We start from the raw sequence: 20,949 nt of genomic DNA on the forward strand, positions 1-20,949 counted from the left end.
CAAAAGAACCTCCATCCCAAACTAGCACAGTGGAAACCTCTGCCCTGTCCAGAAGCGGGCTGGTGAGGGCACCTGGCTTAGCATCACTCAGGTCTGCCTGAGTGCTCATTAACTTTTTAAAAAAAAATCACATTCTGGTGCTCTAATAACTGCTCTCGTTGTACTGAACAGCCCTTCAGAGCAGCACTTTCCAAACTTTACTGCGCACATAAACCCCCCAGGGGTCCTGTTTGGGTGGGTGGGGACCTGAGATTCTGCATTTCTAACAAGCGCACAGATGATACACCTTAGTAGCAAGGTTGTAGGAGTCACAAAGACCTTTACCATCATTTGATCCTCTTATTTTTCTCACCTCATTTGATCCTCTCAAAAACCCTGAAATAGGAAAGGCAGGTCACAGTATCTGCATTTTTCAGATGAGAAAAACCGAGGCTAAACGGGTAACGTAAATTGCCCAAGATCACGCAACTTGTAAAAAAGCCAAGGTGGGACGAGAATGCATGTCCTGCTTCTGGTCAGGCTGTTTTCTGCACCATACCTGGGGTAGGAGTGAGGCTGAGGGGAGGCTTTCAGGGCTCTATTTGAAACTCACTGGTTGGGGGTGGTTTGTTCAAGACACCTTAAGATTAGACTTGCTGACATGTCCACATTGATCTTGGGCATTTCAAACCCTAACGTAGAGCTGGCTTGCTTGCTTTCTTTCTTAAAAAAAATATACACCTTATTGGATTTTTTTCCTTTCAAACTACAGAAGCACTTCTTGTTACAATAAGCCAAACGATACAGACGTTCCCAAAAAAGGCCAACATACTGTCTCTCCTTCCCTCCCTAAATCCTACCCCATCAGGGCAGCCAATGCGAACAGCTCGGAGTGTGGCCTTCCCCACTCTTCCCCACTCTTCCCCAAACTCAAAAACAAGTTTGCACAAACACGTATATTCAGAAGTATCATTTGTTTTCCTTTTTCTGAAAAATAAAAATAAGATCACACAATACCATTACCTGGGGAATTGCTTTTTCATTTAACAATATGTCATGGGCGTTCCTCCAAGTCAATACATGTGGATCTACACAGTCTCTTTAGTAGCTGCAGAACAGCCCGTCATGTGGATGCACCATAATCCATTCTGCATCACTGTTGATGGACAGGCAGGTGCTCGCATTTGTTTCCTACATCAAGCAAAACAAAGTAAGCATCCCTGTACCTGTGGCTGGAACCTGTTTCTATACGTCCTTAGAACAGGAACACACCCAGTATCTTGACCAGCATATTTGTGATCAGGGTAAGGCTGGGGGCTGTCAGGGAATCCGTGACTTGATCAAAATGTTGCAGGTAGAGATGGGTTTAGGATTAGTGCAATTCAGCTACCAAAGGGAAGAGAAGGCTCTGTGTGGTGGCCCCTGTGTCCCTCAGCTCATGGAATCGTTCCTTCGGCACAAAGTAACCCCATCTTGCTCCTCACTGGCCTCATCATCAGTGCAGTCACCCTCCACGTTGGTTTATGGAACCGTGAGCCCAGATCTGGGCTCCAGGAAGCATCTGGAATGTCAGAATCCGCCCCTCCCCACCCCCCACCCCTGCCTCTTCCGGGGCATCACCATAGCAGCGCATCACGGGCCTCCGAGGCTGCCCCCATCCTCCACGCGGGCCTGGGGCTTTGCTTCTGCCGCTCGGTGAGAGTCGCTGTGCTCTCCCAGGCGGCCGGGGCGTAAGCGTGGGCCCCATCCTCAGCAGCAGTGCCTCAGATATCTTCTGCGACAACGAGAACGGGCCCAACTTCCTCTTCCACAACCGGGGGGACGGCACTTTCGTGGATGCTGCGGCCACTGCTGGTGAGTAAAACAGCCTCTGTCCTGTGACCCCCACCACCCTACAGGGGACTCTGGTCTGCCCTGCTCCCTCCAGGTCCCACAGGCCCCAGGGAGAGCGGGACAAGTCGTTGTCTGCACCGCACAGGGAAATGTTGCTTGTCACCTTTAATTCCACATCCCTGTGGTTCAGGACGCAGGGGATGTTTGTGGCCGGGGAGACAGCGTCTGGAACGCCTGACTGTTATCCATTCTCCAGCGACTGGGATTGGCCCGTGTCCCTCTGAGTCCTGCCTGTGTCTCTCAGCACTGGTTTCCACCCTAAGCTGCCTCTCTCCATTTCTTCTCCCCGCATCCATCTTAAACATGCAACTCAATCCAATAGCCATTTATTGAACCCGTGCTAAGTGCCAGGCTGGTGCTCAGAGCTGGGGACGCTGACCTGAATAAGGCTAAGATCACCCTACCCCACTCCCCCCACCCGCCCATACAAGGCACTGACATTTTAGAGGAGGAAACAGACAAATGAACGAATAGCTATAATATGAAGCAGGATAAAATCTACACAAAAATAGTACTCCAGGCTCCCAGCTCTGCTCCCCTTCCTCCCTTTGTGTTCATCCATCATCTGCCTCAGGACCTTTGCACCTGCCAATCCTCTCCGCCTGAAGTACCCTCTCCCCCTTCTCTATCTGCAAAACTTCTATTTATCCTTCAACACTCAGTTTAGGTGTTATCTGTGAAGCCTTTCCTGCCTCTTTCTGTGCCGCCTGGCAGAGATTGGCACTGCCTCCTCTGTATTCCCACTGCCTTTGCGTGTGCTACTCACTCAGGCTCCTACATCGCTATAATAATCTGTCTGTGTCTGCAAAGACTGGGACACATAATAAAAGTATGTGGATGTAATCAGCCTGCCCTTCAACCACTTCTCCCCACCCACTTCCTCCCCACCTTGCCAAGGAATGGGAGGTTTGATTTCTCCTTCTTGGTGGCGTAGGGACGAGCTCCGGCCTCCGGAAGAAGAGGTGAGCGGGGATGTAGACACATAGATCCAAGGTCCCACAAGCGCCAGCTGGTGCTGACAGCTAGCATCCAGCTCCTGAGCGGGTACTCATCCATTCTCTGTGACTTACAAGTACCTGCCCTTCCAGCACTCTGCACTCTGCCCGGGACTTCCCATTTTGAACACCCCACAAATGCACCCTTGCAGCCAGTCAGCTCCCCGGGCAAAGCTAAAGATGGAGGCAGCTCCCCCGTCCTCCCATGCAGCTCACCTGTTAAACGCTCCAGCAGCAAATTTTCTCATTGCTGAAAAATCGTAAAATGAAGAGGAGGTGGTGGTGGAGAAAACCTAGAGGATTTGATAAGGTGTTAAAGAGACGGAAGCAGAGGGGAGCGAGCAAGTTGGAGTAGGAGAAGGTATCAGGCGGGAGGAGAGAGGAAAGGTGCTATGCCCGTAATTGAAAGTCAGAGTGATCGCAGGGGTTTAACAAGACATGTCAAGAGGGCATTCATCACCCAAACAGATGCTGCTGTGAAGTGCAGCCTCGCACCGATTATTCTCGTGAAAGGAAACCAGCTCCTTGTCAAGGTGCCTCATAGATAGGAGAGAAATGGGCCAACACAGAAGGCCACCGACATTCGGGCTGGGGAGTTTTGCAGAGAATTAATGGGGTATTTCATCCTAGAGGTTGGAGGCTGCCCCCACGCCTTTGCAAACCCTCTTTCTCCAGCCTGGGTCTCCCTGCCTCTTCTCCCCCACCCCCACCCATCCTCGCCTCCCCCAAGGGGATGCCCAGCCCCCAAGGTTCTCGGGGGGCCCCACCTTGCTTTCTGCTGGCCCCTATCCTCAGGATCTCCGTATCTGCAGCTGGCAAGAGCTCGCTGTGTCCTGTGTCTGTGATCCCCGTCCCCCATCATATTGTCCTATCACCTGCCATCTCTGAGGGCCTGATGACCAACGGCAGTTTGTCCTCCAGAAGACTCAGCATGGGTATTTAGAGCCGGCCTCCACTGCCTGTCAGCTCTGCACTCGACCTGAAGGATCATGTCTGCCTTGGGCAACCAGGAGGTCAGGCCATCCCTCTGGGCAAAGCCACCCTCCATCCTCCCCCAGGATCAGCTCAGTCCCACTGACCACTGGTAGATGCAGGGACAGCACAAACAGGTGACACTGGAGCCACAAGCTTTCTTCCCAGATCTCACAAGGCACACTGTGCGTTCCTGTCATGGTGCTGTATTTTCTCTGCTGTCACCGAAGTCCCTCGTCGCCTTCTGTCAAATTATTTATGTCTCTTCATTCATTCAGCAAGTATTTACAGAAAAATACCCGGTCACCACAAGCACTGAGATAGACTCTGTGGGGACACAGGGGAACAAGAAGACAGACCCTCGCCTCATGGAGTGTAAGGTCTAGTAGGAAAACTGGACCCCACAAAGGAACATAACTGCACGTGTGATCAGCTCAATGGAGGAGAATGGGAGGCTGTCAGGATGAATAGCAGCGTGGGTAGGAGGGGCTTATTTTCATGGGAGTGGTCAGGGAAGGCTTCCTTGAGGAGGTGACATTACAGCTGGGAGCAGAAGAAAAACAAGGAACCACATAACCAAGAGCCTTGGCAAGAGTGTTCCAGAAGGAGAGACCAGCTTGAGCAAAAGCCCAGAAGCTGGAAAGAGCTTGGGTCATTTGAGAAATGAAAGGAACCCCGGGTGGCCGGTGCATATGCAGAAGGGGGAAGAGTGGTACCAGTTAAAGACCAGATAAGGTAGGCAGGGGCCTTGTGCTCCCCGGGCAGGAATTTGAGTACCCAAGAGTACTGGGGAAGCACTGAAATTTGAGCAAAAGAGTGATGATCAACTTAATGTATCCCAGTGTCAGCGGTGGCTGGGGAGGGCTTTAGTCCTCCAGAATCTCCACAAGTCTCCTTCCCCCAGCCCATGCTGCCCCAAAAACGAGTAAAAATAGTACTTTCTGGGCAAGTGCAGCTTGAAGGCAAGTCTCTGGTTCTCTCTGCAACCAGGTGGCTGCCCACCTTCTGCCCCTGTGGAGAGATCGGGACAGGATGAGGCTTACCCTCCCTTGCTGCTCTTCACGGGGCCCTGGCAAGGTGAGTGTTTGTGGAGCCTGCAGGGGGCGCTGCCCTGAGGGCGCCTGCCTTTCCTCCCCAGGTGTGGATGACCCCCACCAGCACGGGCGAGGTGTCGCCCTGGCCGACTTCAACCGTGATGGCAAAGTGGACATCGTCTATGGCAACTGGAATGGCCCCCACCGCCTCTATCTGCAGATGAGCGCCCGTGGGAAGGTGCACTTTCGGGTAAGAAGGAGCCTCTGCCTCGCTCCCCTGCTTTGTCATCTTGGGGTTGCAGCCCCGCCTGTGCCTCCCACCAGGCTGAGTAGGGGGTTGTGGCTCTGCAGAGCCTGGGGGCGGGATGGCCACAAGGAAGGTAACATCTGGGGGACGATGGGCTCCTGCCTGGGCTGCTGTGATGTCTGTAGTGCCCAGCGCACGGTCATTGGCAGAGGAGAGAGAGCAGCCTCGCGAGGTGCGCGGCGGCAGGGCAAAGGCCCAGTGAGGTGGGCTTCACTCTCTGGATCGGGAGCATTTTTCCCATAGCCTGGGCCTGAGCTTTTCAAATTGAGGCTCAGGCCAAGGGCACAGCGGGGCTGGCGGGACAGGGGAGGTTGAGGCCACAGAGCTCCCAACAGTTGCCCCTTCTGGACAAATGGCAGGTGGGGGGGCAAGGTAACCTTGAACCCCTCTCTGTGCCCCCTCCCTGAGCTATCGACAGTCAGTGACACCAAGAATTCTTCAGAAAGACTGTTTGGTGACAGTAAGGGATGTACCGCCAGCCTGGTGAGCTTGAGTCTGGGCCTTTCTCAGGAGGGTGATGGAGAGCATGGGGTGGTGGGAGTCAGGATGCTTCTGGAGGTACCTGGTCTTGCCAGAAGCCCCCGAGGAAGCAAGAAAGTGGCGGCATTTGCCAGAAGCTTGATGGTCCCAGGGGAGCCACCAGGGCCCTTATGTCTGGGGCACTGCCACAGGCCCCTCCCCTGTAGGCAGCCACCTTGGGGTGCTCAGGGCCAGCCACTCATTCCCTGCAGAGGCTTGAGACCCAGGCTCTCTGGGTGAAAAAGAGGTACGTCCTGACCACAGAGCAGCTGCTCCTGGGATCCTGGATGATTTCCATCTTTATTCAGCTTTTTCTTCTAACCCAGGTTCTCGACCAGGGGTGATTTTGTCCCTACCCCAGGACATTTGACAGTATCTGGGGACATTCTTGGTTGTCACAAATGGGGTAGAAGGTGCTACTGGCATCTAGCGTGCAGAGGACAGACGTGCTGCTAAAGGTCCTACAATGCACCGGCTGGAATAATCCAGCCCCAAATGTCAACTAACTCTTCTGATGGCCCAGCCCCAGAGCGCACAGCAGCAATAATGAGAATAATAATGGAGACCCCATTTATCAAGTGCCTTCTGTGTGCCAGGAACTGTGCCAAGCATCTTACATACATTATCTTGGAAGCCCAGGCATCCAGTGGGGCAACCCCAAGGGGCCTATGTAGGTTTCCGTTAGAATAATAACAACTTCGAGATCCTGAAGTCTCTTTGTTACCAGCTCTCAAGGCCCTCTTCAGCCCACCCTGGACAGCGGGCCAGGCTCCCAATCAGCTTCATCACTGCGTTGTTGGGGACAGCCTATTCCCCTGGGCAACCCAGAGTGGGCAGCTCATTCCTGTGGCCAGGGGAGAGGGCCTGAAGTAGGAGGCCCAGGGGCAGGGCCAGGGCAGAGGACCACTCCCAGAAACCCCAACTGTGCCCTTCCCAGTTCTCCCCACGTGGACCCTGGGACTTAGACAGGCTCCTGCGTCTTTAAGGGACAAACCCACCCGGAATGGATACTCTGCTGAGAAAGAAAAGGTCGCCCTCCACAGCTCTTCTATTTCAAAGGCAAGTTCCATAGGTGGGACACTTTGCCGGGTCCACCGAGGCCCTCTCAGCACTTTGAAGTCCCTGCTGGGCTGTCCTGGGTCTGGGGTCTCCTCGTGAGCCCTGCGCAGAGGTATCTGATACTGCAACCCCCCAAGGCAAATATCTCAAAAAAAAAAAAATCAAAAGACTCCCAAGAGACAAAGTAAGGTAATAAAGGCAGGAAAAACACAGCTAAAGGCCGCCTCTGCCACCTTTCATGAGGCTGATATGGGCAGGGCCAGGACAGACTGCCAGGGATCACCTGGTGCCCACCCTGTGCCAAGCGCTTTACATGCGGTGCTCACAACCTGGACAGCTATTACTCAGCCCCGTGTTACCAATGAGGAAGGCAAGATCGGAGCGGTTAAGTAACCTGCCTGAGGCCACACAGCTAGTCTGCAGAGAAGCCTGGATTTAAATGCACAGCACTGCCCAGTGCCCTCCCAGCCTCCGCCTCTCACTGCGGAGGACGAAGGGCACGTACTAGGAAGGGCATAACGTCTGGAATCAGAGCCCTGGTGACGGCCCCCACTCATTAGCTATGACAGTGGGCAATTCCCCTTCCTCTCCAGGACTCAGTTACCTCACCTGTAAAATGGGAGTGCTCACATCAGCCCTGCCTCGAGTGACTGATGGGAGGGCCCCATGTGGTCCGGACCAGGGAACAGCAAGGTGCTTCACCAGTGTGAATTAGGACTGTTCCTCTCACCTCCTTGTTCTCCTACAAGCAGCCTGAAGTTTATGTGATCCTAAACACAGCATACCTAGGGCCCTTACAGGGAAGGTGATAGAGGACATGCTAGGTCGGGCTTTTATCTTTGCGCGCACGCGCACACACGGGGGTGGGGAGAGTTGGCCTCTAGGCCACCCCCATTGCCCCACGCATCTGTCCGCTGACCTGCAGCCCTCTCTCCTCCCAGGACATCGCCTCACCCAAGTTCTCCATGCCCTCGCCTGTCCGCACAGTCATCGCTGCCGACTTTGACAACGACCAGGAGCTGGAGATCTTCTTCAACAACTTTGCCCACCGCAGCTCCTCAGCCAACCGCCTCTTCCGGTAGATGCTTCAGCCTGGCTCGTGGCTACTCAGCCTTCGTGGGTGGGGGTCAGGGAGGAAGGCTTAGGACTCAAAAGAGGAGCTCCAAGGGGAGGAAGGAGGAAGGTCCCCTGATGAAGGAGCATTAGAAGCTGGAAGGACAGGGATTGAGCAAGAGGCTGAGAGAATGGGGGGTGGAAAGGTGAGGCGGGGAATCCTGGGCCTCCTGCTGTTGCGGAGGAAGTGGTCAGGGGGACGTGCACAAAGTGTGCCTAGAAGCCAGGCTCCACTCTACCACCCAAAGGGGTTCCAGAGCCAAATCTGTTTGGGTGCATCTGGATGAAGCAAAGACAGGCAGGTGTATTGACTACAGGACTTCTCAGAGCCTTTAGCATGACCATGAGTATTTTTACTTTCCAAGAGGTGAATGGAGTATTCCAAATATATTTCAGTACAAGATACTTCTTTCAGAGATTTTTCTCCTGGGGTTGGTGCTCTGCTAAACATCCTTTGGGAAATGCTGAATGAGACAATTAATGGTAGATGAGGGAATGGTAGACAAGAATGGAGGCAACTGAGCACTGCATGCAGGGAGGAAAGGTTCGATTTTTCTCTAATTGGGGTCCAGAGACCACTGGCGTCAGAACCACCCAGAGTGTTTATTTAAAGTACAGAATCCCTGGGCCCGCCCTGGATCTCCTGAATCAGAATCTCAGGGGCTGAGGCCCAGGAATCTGTCTTTTTAACACGTGCACTAGGCATCAGGTGATTCTTATCACACCAACGTTTGAGAACTGCTGTTGGGGAACAAACCTCAGGACACATGCGGCCCTGGTTCCTGGCCTAAAACATGCTAATGGGCCTCAGCACCAGGGGGCAAGAGGAGGGTGGGCCAGGGACCTTGGATGCAGGAAATGGGCCAGATCACCTGCTCAGTTCCCGAAGGCCCCCATCCCCTCCCCCAGAAGGGCCCTCAACTATTAATAAAAGGCGAGAGCCGTGACTAAGCGTGTTTTAAAATATAATTATTAACAAAGCATCAATCCCGACCAGCTGTAATCACCCCCTGAAGGCACCAGATTTGCTAATTAGGTGCCTTGCAAAAAGCTTTTTCACAACTTCCAGATTAATTGCGGAAGATCCATTGCTCCTTAACAGAGACACTGCTTTCCTTCTCTGGCTGATAAAGTGTCACTCGCCAGGGCCCGGAGCACCAAGGCGTCTCTGTGGCCCGAGCACCCAGGCACTTCCTCTGCCTGTCTGGCCTCTGTCAAACCTCCCAGCTTCCCTCCCGCCACCCCAAGGGCAGGCTGGCCCCGGGCTGTCTGCGGACAGGGTCACCACATGGTCACCCTATGGGTTAGTGTGTTTGTTTCCGCACAGCTCAGTGGAAGCCACTTCCCAGTTCCGTGGCTGTGCCCCGAGTCCCTGTGGCAGATGCTGGGTCTGGAGCTCGCAGCAGAGACTGGGGCCACCACTCAGCTGGCAACTCTAGAAGTTGAGCCCCTACGTGCCCCATACCAAGTGGGCTTGTCACGTGTCACCGAAGGAAACATGGTGGGCTCCTTGTAGGAGTCACCAGGGATGCAAAGCCTCGGTGTGTGTGAGTCTGCCGGCCCTTCAGTGATGCCCGGGAAACCAGGGAACTCATCACCCACTCCAGGTGCTTAAGAAGAGTGCAGAGGCCCTGTTAACAATGGCGGGATGACAGGCGTGAGTAGGGACTGTCCCAGGCCAGGCAGGATGCGTGTTGATCTGGTCCCATGGCTCCACCCTGCGCACTCCCTCTTCTCTAGCTGCCGCCCTGTGTCCAGTCCTGCAGAGCAAGCTGTTGAAAATGCGAATCTGACCACACCCCTCTTCCACTTAAACCCCTTAGAAGCTCCCCACTACCTTCTCTTTGATACATCCCACAGGCTGGCTTTGTCCCCAGCCTTGTCACTCTCCACTCCCCAGTTTACACCTAAGCACCAGACACCTCAGGTCCACCAGGCCTGGACCCGTCAGGCTGCCCACACCATCTGCCTCTCTCTCGCTTCCGAGTGACACAGACTCACTCATCATTCTGGTTTCAGCTTTGTTGACCCTTCCTCCGAGAAGCCTGCCCTGGTTGCCCAAATCTGGGTGAGTTTGCCCAGCTCTGCCCTGGAACTTCTGGGCTTTAGCCTTAGAAACCCCTAACTCCATTGTCACCTGAACCCAGGGATGGCTCTGCCCAGCTGTGACAGAGGTTGCAGGACACGAATGGTTGAAGGGACTGTGGATGCTAGCAGGCTGAGGCAGACACACACCTCCGGCAGGTGTGCACACACACAAAAGCACTGCCGGGCATGCTGCTCACTGCCCAGACTGCACACGCGGATGTGCTCATCACAGACGCCCCGTGCGGACAGAGGACACCTCCCAGGACATGTGCTCAACCCTGCAGACACCTTGCAGTTCTGCCAGCACCCTCTGCCATCCAGCCACCAGAAGCTCCAGCTCAGGGGACCCTGGCTCCCTCCTGAAAGAAAGCATTGGCCACAGCACAGCCCTCTGGTGACTGTGATTTAAGTGACAGCCCCACCTGCAACATAAGGGGAGAGCGATACAGATCCTTCCTGGTCCTTTCTCCCCACCCCAGCCCCAAGATTGCTCCACACAGCCAGGACAGAGCGCCCAACGCTGCGAGAATCTACCCAGTGAGAAAAATTAGAGAGGAAAGCTCAAAGCCATCATCAGCGTTCAGCTCAATGTGCAGAAAGAACAGGACTTTCACAGTGGACTTTTCTACAGCAAATATTATCATGATTCAGAGTTCAAAACAGACAAAACCCTAGCAACCCAAAGGGACCCTTTCTTCCCTTTTGTCTCTGGATTCCTCCACGCACCCCACGGACATGTCTGGAGCTTCCTGAGAGCCAGGCACTGTGTTAGATGCTGCGGGAGATGCAAAGAAGAGTAATAATACATGGTCCCAGGCTGCAAAGAGTTCACAGTCTAACTGAGGAGATAAGATGCATTCATATAGAGCTTCAACACAAGGCAGAAAGCAATAAAGGCCAGGAAAGTGACAGAGGCAGAGCAGGAAGGCATTGCTTCTAGTAGGACGATCAGGGAGGGCTTAGAGGAGGTGGCACCGGAGTAGGGGTGGAACCCTGCGTAGCATTCAGAACTCAGAAACCCAGGACCGCTAGAAGGAAAGTGAAGGTCAGTTGAAGGTAGTTGCATCCCTGCCCCTTCTCCATCCATCAGCTGCCCTTCCCCAGGCTGTCTATAATTCATCCATTAGAGAAGGAAAAATCAATATTTACCAACGTGAATTAAAACCCAAGAAAGGCGCAGGCAGGGTCTGTGAGCAGAGTGGCTCTGTCGGCATGCAGGAGGCAGCCCACGTGCAGCAGCGTCTCAGGGTGCTCAGGGGCTGGAGAATGGGGCTCGTGGGCCTCGAGGTCCAGGGAGCCCACTGGGGCTTTGCCAGCACAGTGTCGTCCATGAACAGCCTGTCTCCTGTCCCGCAGCATCATCCACAGGGAACACGGCGACCCCCTCATCGAGGAGCTCAATCCTGGCGACGCCTTGGAGCCCGAGGGCCGGGGCACAGGTGAGGGCCCCCGAGGGCTCTAGCCTGCTCTCCCCTGTCTCAGTGCTGCCCTTCGCCTGGGGGGAGGGCGGGAGGGGTGGTGCAGCCAGTCCCACAGCAGGGCTCATCCTATCCCTGCCACTCTGAGGGCTGAGATCCTGGGGCAGGGGTGAGAGTCGGGGAGGAGGCCCTGGGAGTGTCAGGTGGGAAGCAGAGGAGGGGACGGTCCGTTCTCCCAGTCCCAGGGCCGCGGGGTCAGAGGCGTGGGATTCCACGGGCAGTAGCATCTCTGGCAATGCTCTGCCAGGAGGAGAGGCAAAGGTGAGGCTGGGCGTCCTGTCGTCTCACCCCTCCTGGCACTCAGCCTGGTGTCAGCGAGCGAGCACTGGATCAGGAGTCCCAAGACTCGGCCCTGCCATTGCCTCACCTGTGGCCTTGGAAAAGGCGCTTCATCTTCTGGATCTTGTTCGCCACACCCATAAGATGGGGATAATTGCATCCGCCCTCCTCACGTCTCTGGGTTGTAGTGAGGACCAAAATGAGACCAGGTATACGCAAACCCCCGACAGACTGGCAAAAGCAGTGCAAATATAAAGGGCGTGTATAAAAGACCAGAAAGCAGCCCTCATAGTCTGAATTATTTGCACCCATGCTTTCCTTCAAAAGTCCAGGGGGAGGAAATGGACCCCCTCTTCCATGAATGAGTGGCCACCAGAAAGGAGAGGAGCTTCAAGCTCCAGTCTTCAATGCCCAGGGCTGTGCTCTTTCCTCCCACACTCAGGGCGTGGACCTGGCCCTGGTCAGGAGCCCCCCTCCCCTGTGGGTCTCCTGGCCGACAGAGTGAAATCTGTGCTGTTGCAGGCGGTGTAGTGACAGACTTCGATGGAGACGGGATGCTGGACCTCATCTTGTCCCACGGAGAGTCCATGGCTCAGCCGCTGTCCGTCTTCCGGGGGAATCAGGTGTGCCTGGACCTGGGGACCCACAGAGCCCAGCCCAACGTGCTGAGCCTGGGCTGGATGAGGGCCAAGGAGCCCGGGACGCTTGCTTGACCAGAGTGGCAGGAAATGGACACCCGGGCCCTGGAGAAAGCAAATTCCCAGCAGCACAGTGAACCCCAAGAACAGCTGCCTCCCAGAAGCCCTTTGCCCCTCAGCCTTCTGCTGGCACTCCTCCAAACACTGTTTTCCCCGAGTCTATTGGCTTTCCCTCCTCTCTTCCAGGGCTGCTCTTTGCAAACTTCAGCCAGTCTGTCTCCCTGCCCGGCTCCCTCCTCCTCTCTTTCCTCTGCCCCTTTTCTTGTCCCCTTCTTTCTCCTTCTGTCCCTCTCTTACCCTCCCTCCCTGTTCCTTCTGCCCAGCCCGCTGATGCCCGGGCCTACCTTCCTCCCTCCCTGCAGGGCTTCAGCAACAGCTGGCTGCGGGTGGTGCCACGAACCCAGTTTGGGGCCTTCGCCAGGGGCGCTAAGGTTGTGCTCTACACCAAGAAGAGTGGGGCCCACCTGAGGATCATCGATGGGGGCTCAGGCTACCTGTGCGAGATGGAGCCCGTGGCACACTTTGGCTTGGGTGAGTCAGAGCTCGGGGCGGGGGGCGGTGGTGGGAGTGCGCAAGTGAGCTATTGGCAGGGCAGTGGGTGCTGAAACTGCATCCCGAATCCCGGCGAGATGCAGGGCTCACAGCCTGAGCATCTTCTAGATACCACGTTACTGTGACACCAGCTACTGGAGGCAACCCTGCTTTGAAGTGAACCTGAGCTCAGGAGGGAGGTTTTCATGCCCCACTCCTTGCTGGGGTCCATCCTGGTGCCTCTGTCGAATTAGTTCACCTTGGGGTCAGAGTATTTAATCCTCCATTTGTCTGAGGCCATGGCCTTGTCCTTCAAACAATGGCCTGCAGCAAACCTACCCAAACCAGCTGCTTCCCTGGCCGCGTGGGTGTCGGTTCAGTGATTAAAATGTCTCACCAAACCCCTGACGCCTTCTCTTGGCTAGAAGGCTTGGGGAAAGCATGCATGATCAGTGGGAGTGATGTCACCCCCGAGAGGGTGAAAATTGGTTCTTGGCTGGGGGTGGTATTAAAAAAAATGCTAGTCTTTTATGTGTGTGTGTGTGTGTGTATACACACGTAAAAGACTAGCATTTGATATATATATACACACATACGTATGTATATATATCTATATGCACATATATATGTATGTATGTTACATATATGTGCGTGCATACATATATATAACATAACCAGATATACAGTATACCTGTGGTGTTAATAAAATATCGCTATACACCTATTAGAACAGCTAAAGTAAAAAAGAGTGACGAAACCAAGTGCTGGCAAGGACGTGGAAAAGCCGGGTCTCTCGTTCGTTCCTGGAACAGCTGCTCCAGAAGGTGGTTTGGCAGTTCCTTTTAAGACAAAAACTAAACTACACAACCGTTATAGGGCCCAGCAATCACACTCCTGGGCATTTATCCCAGATGAATGGAAACTCATGTCCACACAAAAAGCTACACGTGATTGTTCATAGTAGCGTTATCTGTAACGGCCCAAACTGGAAACGACCCTGATGTCCTTCAGTAGGTTAACGGTTCAACAAGCTGTGGTCCAGCCACACCATGGAATATTACTCAGCAATCAAAAGGAATAAACTGTCGATACACACAGCAACTTGGATGGCTCTCATGGGCATTATGATGAGTGAAAAAAAAGAGGCCAACCTCAGAAAGGTACATGCTGTTGATTCCATTTATATAATATTCTCAAAATGACAAAAGTATAGAGATGGAAAGTAGATCAGTAGTTGCTGGGGGCTAGAAATGGTGAAAAGGAGAGGGGTGGGTGCGACTTTAAAGGGATAGCCCCAAGGAGGTCTTTGTGGTGACGGAGCAGTTCTGTGTTTTGATTGTGGTGGCAGTTGCACGAATCTACAGGTGCTCTGCATAAGATACCTTATTCCATTCTCACCACAACAAGATGAATTAAGAACCATAACCCCCATTTTACAGGTCAGGAAACTGAGGCTGAGGTTAAGTAACCTGCTCTAAATCACACCTCCAGAAAGTAGGGAGATCTGGATTTGGACCCCACCTCCTTGGACGCCACAGTCTGAGGTCTTAACCACTGTGACTTGACTGCCAGACCTCCCATAGCTGCTCTGTGCACAGCCAGCCAATGTCCTTCTGCTGTGCCCCTTTCTTACTGGACATCCATGACCCCTCAGTTACTAGATGACCCAAGTGAGGCCATCCACGCCAAGGTGACTGCCATGGTCTCATAGGTAGGATGTTTGTCCAGTTATCTGGCTTGGATATCAACCCACACCCCACTGTACAGATAAGGAAATTGAGGCTCACAAAGAAAGTCAATGGTGAGGCCAGGACTGGGGCTGGTTTCTCCTTCCACACATCCCATGAGCTGCCTCTGCTATTTTGAGACGTGTATTATAGGTCTTATTGGGTCTCTTCTCTGGCCAGTATCTGTCCCCGCCAAGAGAACAGATCTGCTTCTTCAGCTGGGCAGCCTCAGCTGGGTCATCTGGTGGGATCACAGGGGCCCAAGAGCCTCCGTGCCTCTTCACAACAGTCTGCCTCCCCTGCTTAGGGATACGGATCCTGCTCCCGCTTGGGAGTCCCTGACTGCCCTGACTGCCAATCCTTGCTGTTTTGCAAGGCTGTGGGATTTGTTCTGGGTCTGAGCTCTGGTTCAAACTGCCCCACGGGTCCCATGCAGCCTCCCCTGTTGCCGGATCCACTCCCAGAGAGGCGCAGAAGGAAGGCTGCTCTTGGAGACCGGCCCCAGTGGGTCAGCCTTGGGCCTGACAGTGAGATTCCCTGAGGCCACTCAGCAGGCAGCAGGGCCAGCAGCCAGGGACACAGCGAGGGGCAGGTGGCTCCATCCCTGCAGCTCCAAGGCCCCCACGTCCGGAAGGAACTTCATGGATCTAGCACAGCACAGGCCTTCCTGATTGATGGAGGGCCAGCAGTGGGGCAGGAAGAGAGGGAGCTGATGGGAAGGCCGGATGGAAGGAAGGATTGAGGAAAGAGAGAGAACAGCAGGGAGACAGACAGAGACGGGGAGCAGGGGAGACCAAGAGACGCAGAGAGACACGGCAAAGAGACAGATGAAACAAAGAAATGCTCCCTGCCCTCCAGGCTCACGGTTGTGAAAGAGGCAGAGGGACACAGGAGCTCTCGTTGCAAGCAGATTTGGATGCCCCGTCATACTGACCCAGTGGCTGTGAGGACAGAGATGGGAGAAATTCTCTCTGCTCTGGGCAGTTTTCCCAAGGAAGTGGGCCTTGAACTAGGTCTAGAAGGATGGTGGGAATTTGGAAGGTGTGGATGGGAGCTGAGGAGAGCATCCAGGGGCTGGGCTGGTTTGAAAAAAGGCCAGAGGTGGGAGTGTTCACTGTGTCCACAGAGTAGGAAAGGTCTGGTAGGAGCGGAGTCTGGAAAGGGAGGTCAGGGCCAAACTGTCAGGAGCATGCAGAGCCAGGTGGAGAGGGCGGGCGAAACAGAGGGAGCTGCGGAGCCAGGAAAGCCAAAGCCAGGCTTTGCTGTGGGAGGGCAGGGCCGCGAAGGAGCCCAGGAGCCGCTCGCAGGGCGTAGTTATCTATAAATGTGCTCCTGTGTATTTTGCATGTAATAAAGTCAAATTAGAAGGCTTTAATTTTTTTCTGACTGCAGGAATAATGCATATCGGTTATAGGAAAATTAGAAAATATAACATCATTAAAAACGGAAAGTAAAAATAACCCATAATCTCGCCACTGTGTTTGGAATATTAAGCAAAAAAGGAAACATTCCCTCTTCACCCTCCGCCAGTGTCATTTGATTCATTTAGTCTCTACTCACTTACTGAGCACCTACTCTGTGCCAAAAACTAACTAGACGAAGAGCCTTACCATGGCTAACCCTACATTCTAGTGGAAGGAGGAGTAGCATATGACACCTAATAAACGTAACAACTAGGTAAATATATAAAACGTTAGATGTTAAGTGCTATGAAGAAAGAAAATGCAGAACAGGGTGAGGGGATTAGGAATGCAGAGGGGAAGGGGCAGGGAGCAGATTCAAATATAGGGTTCCAGGGTGGCCTTTTCCCAGTTCCACACTTTTGATATGATTTTATTGCATGCAAAATACACAGGAGCACATTTATAGATAAACGTGCCTTGGAATCTTTTTTAACAGAAATTATTATACTCTCCCTATTATTCCCAGACTTGCTTTTTTGCCTCTCTCTCTTAACTGTGTATCCTGGACGTCACCCCAAGTCCGTGCGTATCTCCTTGGTTTTCCTTCAGCGCTGCACGGCATTTTCTTGTGTGGCCACGTTCACAATTTGTTTAGCAAGTCCCCTACTGATGGACAGTTTGCTGGTTTCCAATCCTGAACAGTTTGTTTTGTGGTATTTGGGCTGAGAAGGGGCAGGTCCAGAACCGGAATGCAGAAAGGGCTGCCTTGACGTCTGCATGACTAAGAAGGAGATGCGGGCCTGAGGCTGTGAGGGAAGGGCCGAGGGCTGCGGGAAGCCCCCCCTTCCAGCACCCGTGACCCCCGTGCTCACCCCCTCTGACCCTGCTCCTTCCTCCCTCCAAAACCACCCCCTGCCTCCTGACTTGGCAGCAAGGTGCGGTGAGCGGCTTGTCCGTGGACTTGTGTGTGGGTGCACACGTATGCCTCTCAGCAGCCGCCTCCTGGGCCCTTCTCTTCCCCACGTGCCTGGCCAGCTCATCTCTCGGTGGCTGGAGAAGGAACGCCTCCCAGCTCTGCAGGCCTTTGCTTGGTCAGCACTGAACTGTGGTTAGAGGACTCAGCTTCTCAGACCCTCACTGTGCACCCCGAGGATCCAGACTGCATCGCATCACACAATGAAAACTCGGGGACCTTGCTGTGTTGCATTCTTCCGGGGGGTTTCCAGCAGGCCCACTCCATTGTGCAGAGGGCTCTCAGCTTCATCCCATAGAACCATTCCACGCGCCCCCGCTCGGGGGAGCCCCTGGCCTCGTTCGCTGCGCCCTCCACCCTGCCCTGGTCTCCCCCTGCTCCCCACGGTGCAGATGGCCCGCCAGGCTCATAAATCAGCGTTTCTGCTCACAGCCCTTGTTGAGTGCCCCACTGGACCCCGGTTGCTCTGAACCGACATCCCAGCCCTGCACACCCACCGCCTGTATCCCACACCCAGGCTCACTGGCTCCGAGCGAGCACAGAGCTGAGGCAGCTCTACCAAACCCAGTAAGTGAAAACAAGCGCCAGTAATCTCCTTGCCCCACCAGCCCCCCGTCGGGGGCTCACCCCCTAAGCCAGCCCACCCCAGGCTTTGATGGCACCCCCAGCCCCTGCACATACACCCCTCCTTCCTTTCAGCTGATGGTTTGCAAGTGACTCAGAGCTGCCTCCAAGCCGGTTGGTGCTCATTTAAGGAAGGAAAATTCAGTGGCCCACACAAAAATCGCTTTATTAAAGTGCAAAAATCTTCCCCCAGCTGTATTCCCACCATCTGTTTTGCTTGTAAGGCTTCTGAAAAGCGCGATTCTCTGTGCCTCCTTGGCCTTTGTCCTTTAAAAGCTGCCAGAGGCGACTCCCTGCTGCTCTTAATGGGCCCTCCTCTGCTCACCAGCTCCCTGACACACTGGCCCTGCAGTCTGGCCAGCTTAAAGGCCCCCTTGCCTGTGCAGCTGCGTGAAGACTTGAGATTTCTGGGGCAGCGGGAACAGCGGAACCTGGGGGCAGGAGCCTGGGTTTCAGTCCTAGCTCAGACACCTGCAGGTCACTGCATCTTGCCAAGCCTCAGTGTCTACATCCGGGAAGTGGGGATAAACGCTCCCTCTCGGAGTAATTGGGAGGATTCAAGCCAGCCACACCTGTGAGAGCTCCAAAGTCCCTCCCCACATCACCCCCCCCACCACCGTCTCCTCTCCCACCCACCCCACCTAACACACATGCTCACACCCTGCTTCTTCCACTTTGAGCTTCTCCCTGATCTTCAACACACATGCCCTTTTCATACCTCTATACCTTTGCCAGTGCTGTGCCCTCTGCCTGGAATGCCCCTTCCTTCCCTTCTCTGCCTCACAAGCTCTTGTTCCTCCTGAATCCTCCAACGAAATGACTTTTAACACCCACCTCTCTCACCAAGTGGTACCAATACTATGGGTGCACTTTCCCAGTTTCTTATAACATAATCACTGTGTTCATTGCCCTCATGGGGCTCGGCTCCTCCAGGATGGGGCCTGGGTCTGTGTCCTTCCTGCTAAATCCCAGATCCCTGCGTGATGCTTGGCCCATGGTGGGCTGGTCATTGGGGTGGGGTGGGCAGTAGAACAAGGGTTTAGCAGGTACGGGCTTTGGGATCAGATACTCCCTCTCTGGGTAACTGTGAGCAATTCCCTTCTCCTCTCCAAGTTTCATCCCCCTTGACTCTAAAATAGAAATGATAAAACTAGTACCTTGTCATGGGACTGCCGTGAGGATCCAGTGCCCTAACACTGAGAATCACCTGGTACAGTTTGGGGTGCATACTCTCTAGCAGTATTGCCAACAAGCAAAAGCCCTTTGGGAACTGCAGGGCGTGCCCCCATGTCTAAGAGATGATGAGGACGGGGTTGCTGAGGGTCCAAATTGGCCGGGGCAGGGCTGACATCCAAGCAAGAGCTGTCCTTCCTGGATGGGGTAGAGGTCCCTTCTCACAGATGAGGAAACCGAGGACCCAAGTCGGCAAAGTAATCAGTGACAAAGGAGGGAGTCCTACTGAGATGTGCTCTCCCCGCGGCTGACTTATCTCCTAGTCCTGCCCCTCCCTGGGTCTGGAGGAAGGGAGGAAGCAAGATTCAGAGGCAGGATGTAAATTCGTGATTGCCTATGAATATTCGGCACCTCTTTTGAGTTATTTGTGGCACTTCTGTCAGGCTGGAAAATGTATTCATGTAGCTGTTCTGTTGGCTTAGGTGAGAAACATTTGCTCTTCTTTGTCTCCTTTTTTTTTTAGTAGAAAAGTGTTTATTTATTTATTTTTTGCGGTACACGGGCCTCTCACTGTTGTGGCCTCTCCCGTTGCGGAGCAGACGCACAGGCTCAGTGGCCATGGCTCACGGGCCCAGCCACTCCAGGGCATGTGGGATCTTCCCGGACCGGGACATGAACCCGTGTCCCCTGCATCGGCAGGCGGACTCTCAACCACTGCGCCACCAGGGAAGCCCAAGTGTTTACTTTTTACATCTGCCATTTAATTTGGGTGCTGAACACCCTAAAAATGCCACGTCTCTTGAACCTCAAGAGACTGCTTCAAAACAGTAAAAGAGGGGCTTCCCTGGTGGCGCAGTGGTTGGGAGTCCACCTGCTGATACAGGGGACACAGGTTCGTGCCCCGGTCCAGGAAGATCCCACATGCTGCAGAGCGGCTGGGCCCATGAGCCATGGCCACTAAGCCTGCGCATCCGGAGCCTGTGCTCCGCAACGGGAGAGGCCACAATAGTGAGAGGCCCATGTACCGCAAAAAAAAAAAAACAGTAGAAGAGGGGGCAGTTGATACCTCCCCAATCCTATTTTCACCCCCTTCCCCCAAAATGAATTATTGTGGAAGGAGGGAGCGGGGCAGTAGGAGTTTATGAGAAATGTTTTCTGGCTTAATAAAGCCAACCCCAGAACCAGCAAGACCAGGCCTGGAAGGGGAGAGTCTCCGCAGGAAGAGAAGCTGCACCGCGTCTTCAGGTCTCTGCACTGTGTGCGAGTCTCTGCTCCAGTGGCCTCTCTCTGGTGCTGCTGCCCCATCGCGGGCACAGGGGCAGGGGCTACTCACCTTTGACACTTCCGGACGGTAGCAGCTGGTCCCTGCCCTCGATAATTCACGGCAGCCCGAGAATGGAACGCTACAAAGAGACTTCTCTGGAGGTCTTGGGTTGGAGGCAGTAAAAGAGAACCAAACACAGGGAGGCTCAGGAAGTGGATGATGTGGCTGTCAAGGTGCACTTTCTTCTGGAAGCCCCGGACTGACGCACCGGGACTTGGGGAGAAAGATGCAGCTGAGTCCTTCCACGCCGTCCTGTCTTAGCTCCCACCCCAGAGCAGACCTCTGCACAGAGGCGTCTGTACATAGATTCCCCACAAAGTCTAGACGTAGCTTCAACCCTTTTCTAAAATATGGGAGCCCCTTTCATACGTGAAAATGTTTCACAGACCACCCTCGACCCCCATAGCAGCGATCATTGTAAAATCCACTGGTTGACAGCAGTGACCAAAAGCTGCTATAAATTTGACAGCACTCTTCAGTTTCACTTGTTTTCTAACAGTGTCTGTATGCATTAAGGGGAAAGTAGCACACACATGTGGGTGACATCATTTTTTCAGCCTACGAATGATGCTTGGGGGAGTGTATGGATTGGTGGACCCCCGAGCACCAAGCCCACGTCTGGTCAGCCCTGGTAGGTGACTACCGACGAGGGGGCTGCAGCCTCCCTCCTACATGTGCAGAGCACGGCCCTCTTCCCCAGGTGACTGATTGGAGAAAGGCCCCTCCCAGCAGGTGAGGCCCACCCCCCACTCCTCTCCACCCCAGTCCATCACCATTAGC

The 20,949-nt window shown here is 54.0% G+C and overlaps 1 protein-coding gene across 2 annotated transcripts in view; it reads left to right on the forward strand.

Annotated features, from left to right (window-relative positions):
- Positions 1 to 20,949, forward strand: part of CRTAC1 (cartilage acidic protein 1) — a 135,093-nt gene that overhangs the window by 107,653 nt on the left and 6,491 nt on the right. For both annotated transcript variants that reach the window (XM_065893874.1, XM_065893873.1), the window contains exons 6-11: positions 1,699 to 1,833; positions 4,978 to 5,123; positions 7,700 to 7,836; positions 11,316 to 11,398; positions 12,239 to 12,339; positions 12,777 to 12,945. In XM_065893874.1, coding sequence (XP_065749946.1) covers positions 1,699 to 1,833; positions 4,978 to 5,123; positions 7,700 to 7,836; positions 11,316 to 11,398; positions 12,239 to 12,339; positions 12,777 to 12,945 — 771 coding nt within the window. The remainder of the gene's footprint in view (positions 1 to 1,698; positions 1,834 to 4,977; positions 5,124 to 7,699; positions 7,837 to 11,315; positions 11,399 to 12,238; positions 12,340 to 12,776; positions 12,946 to 20,949) is intronic.

The sequence above is a fragment of the Phocoena phocoena genome, chromosome 16 (genome assembly GCF_963924675.1).
Source record: "Phocoena phocoena chromosome 16, mPhoPho1.1, whole genome shotgun sequence".
In the NCBI taxonomy this organism is placed as follows: domain Eukaryota; kingdom Metazoa; phylum Chordata; class Mammalia; order Artiodactyla; family Phocoenidae; genus Phocoena; species Phocoena phocoena.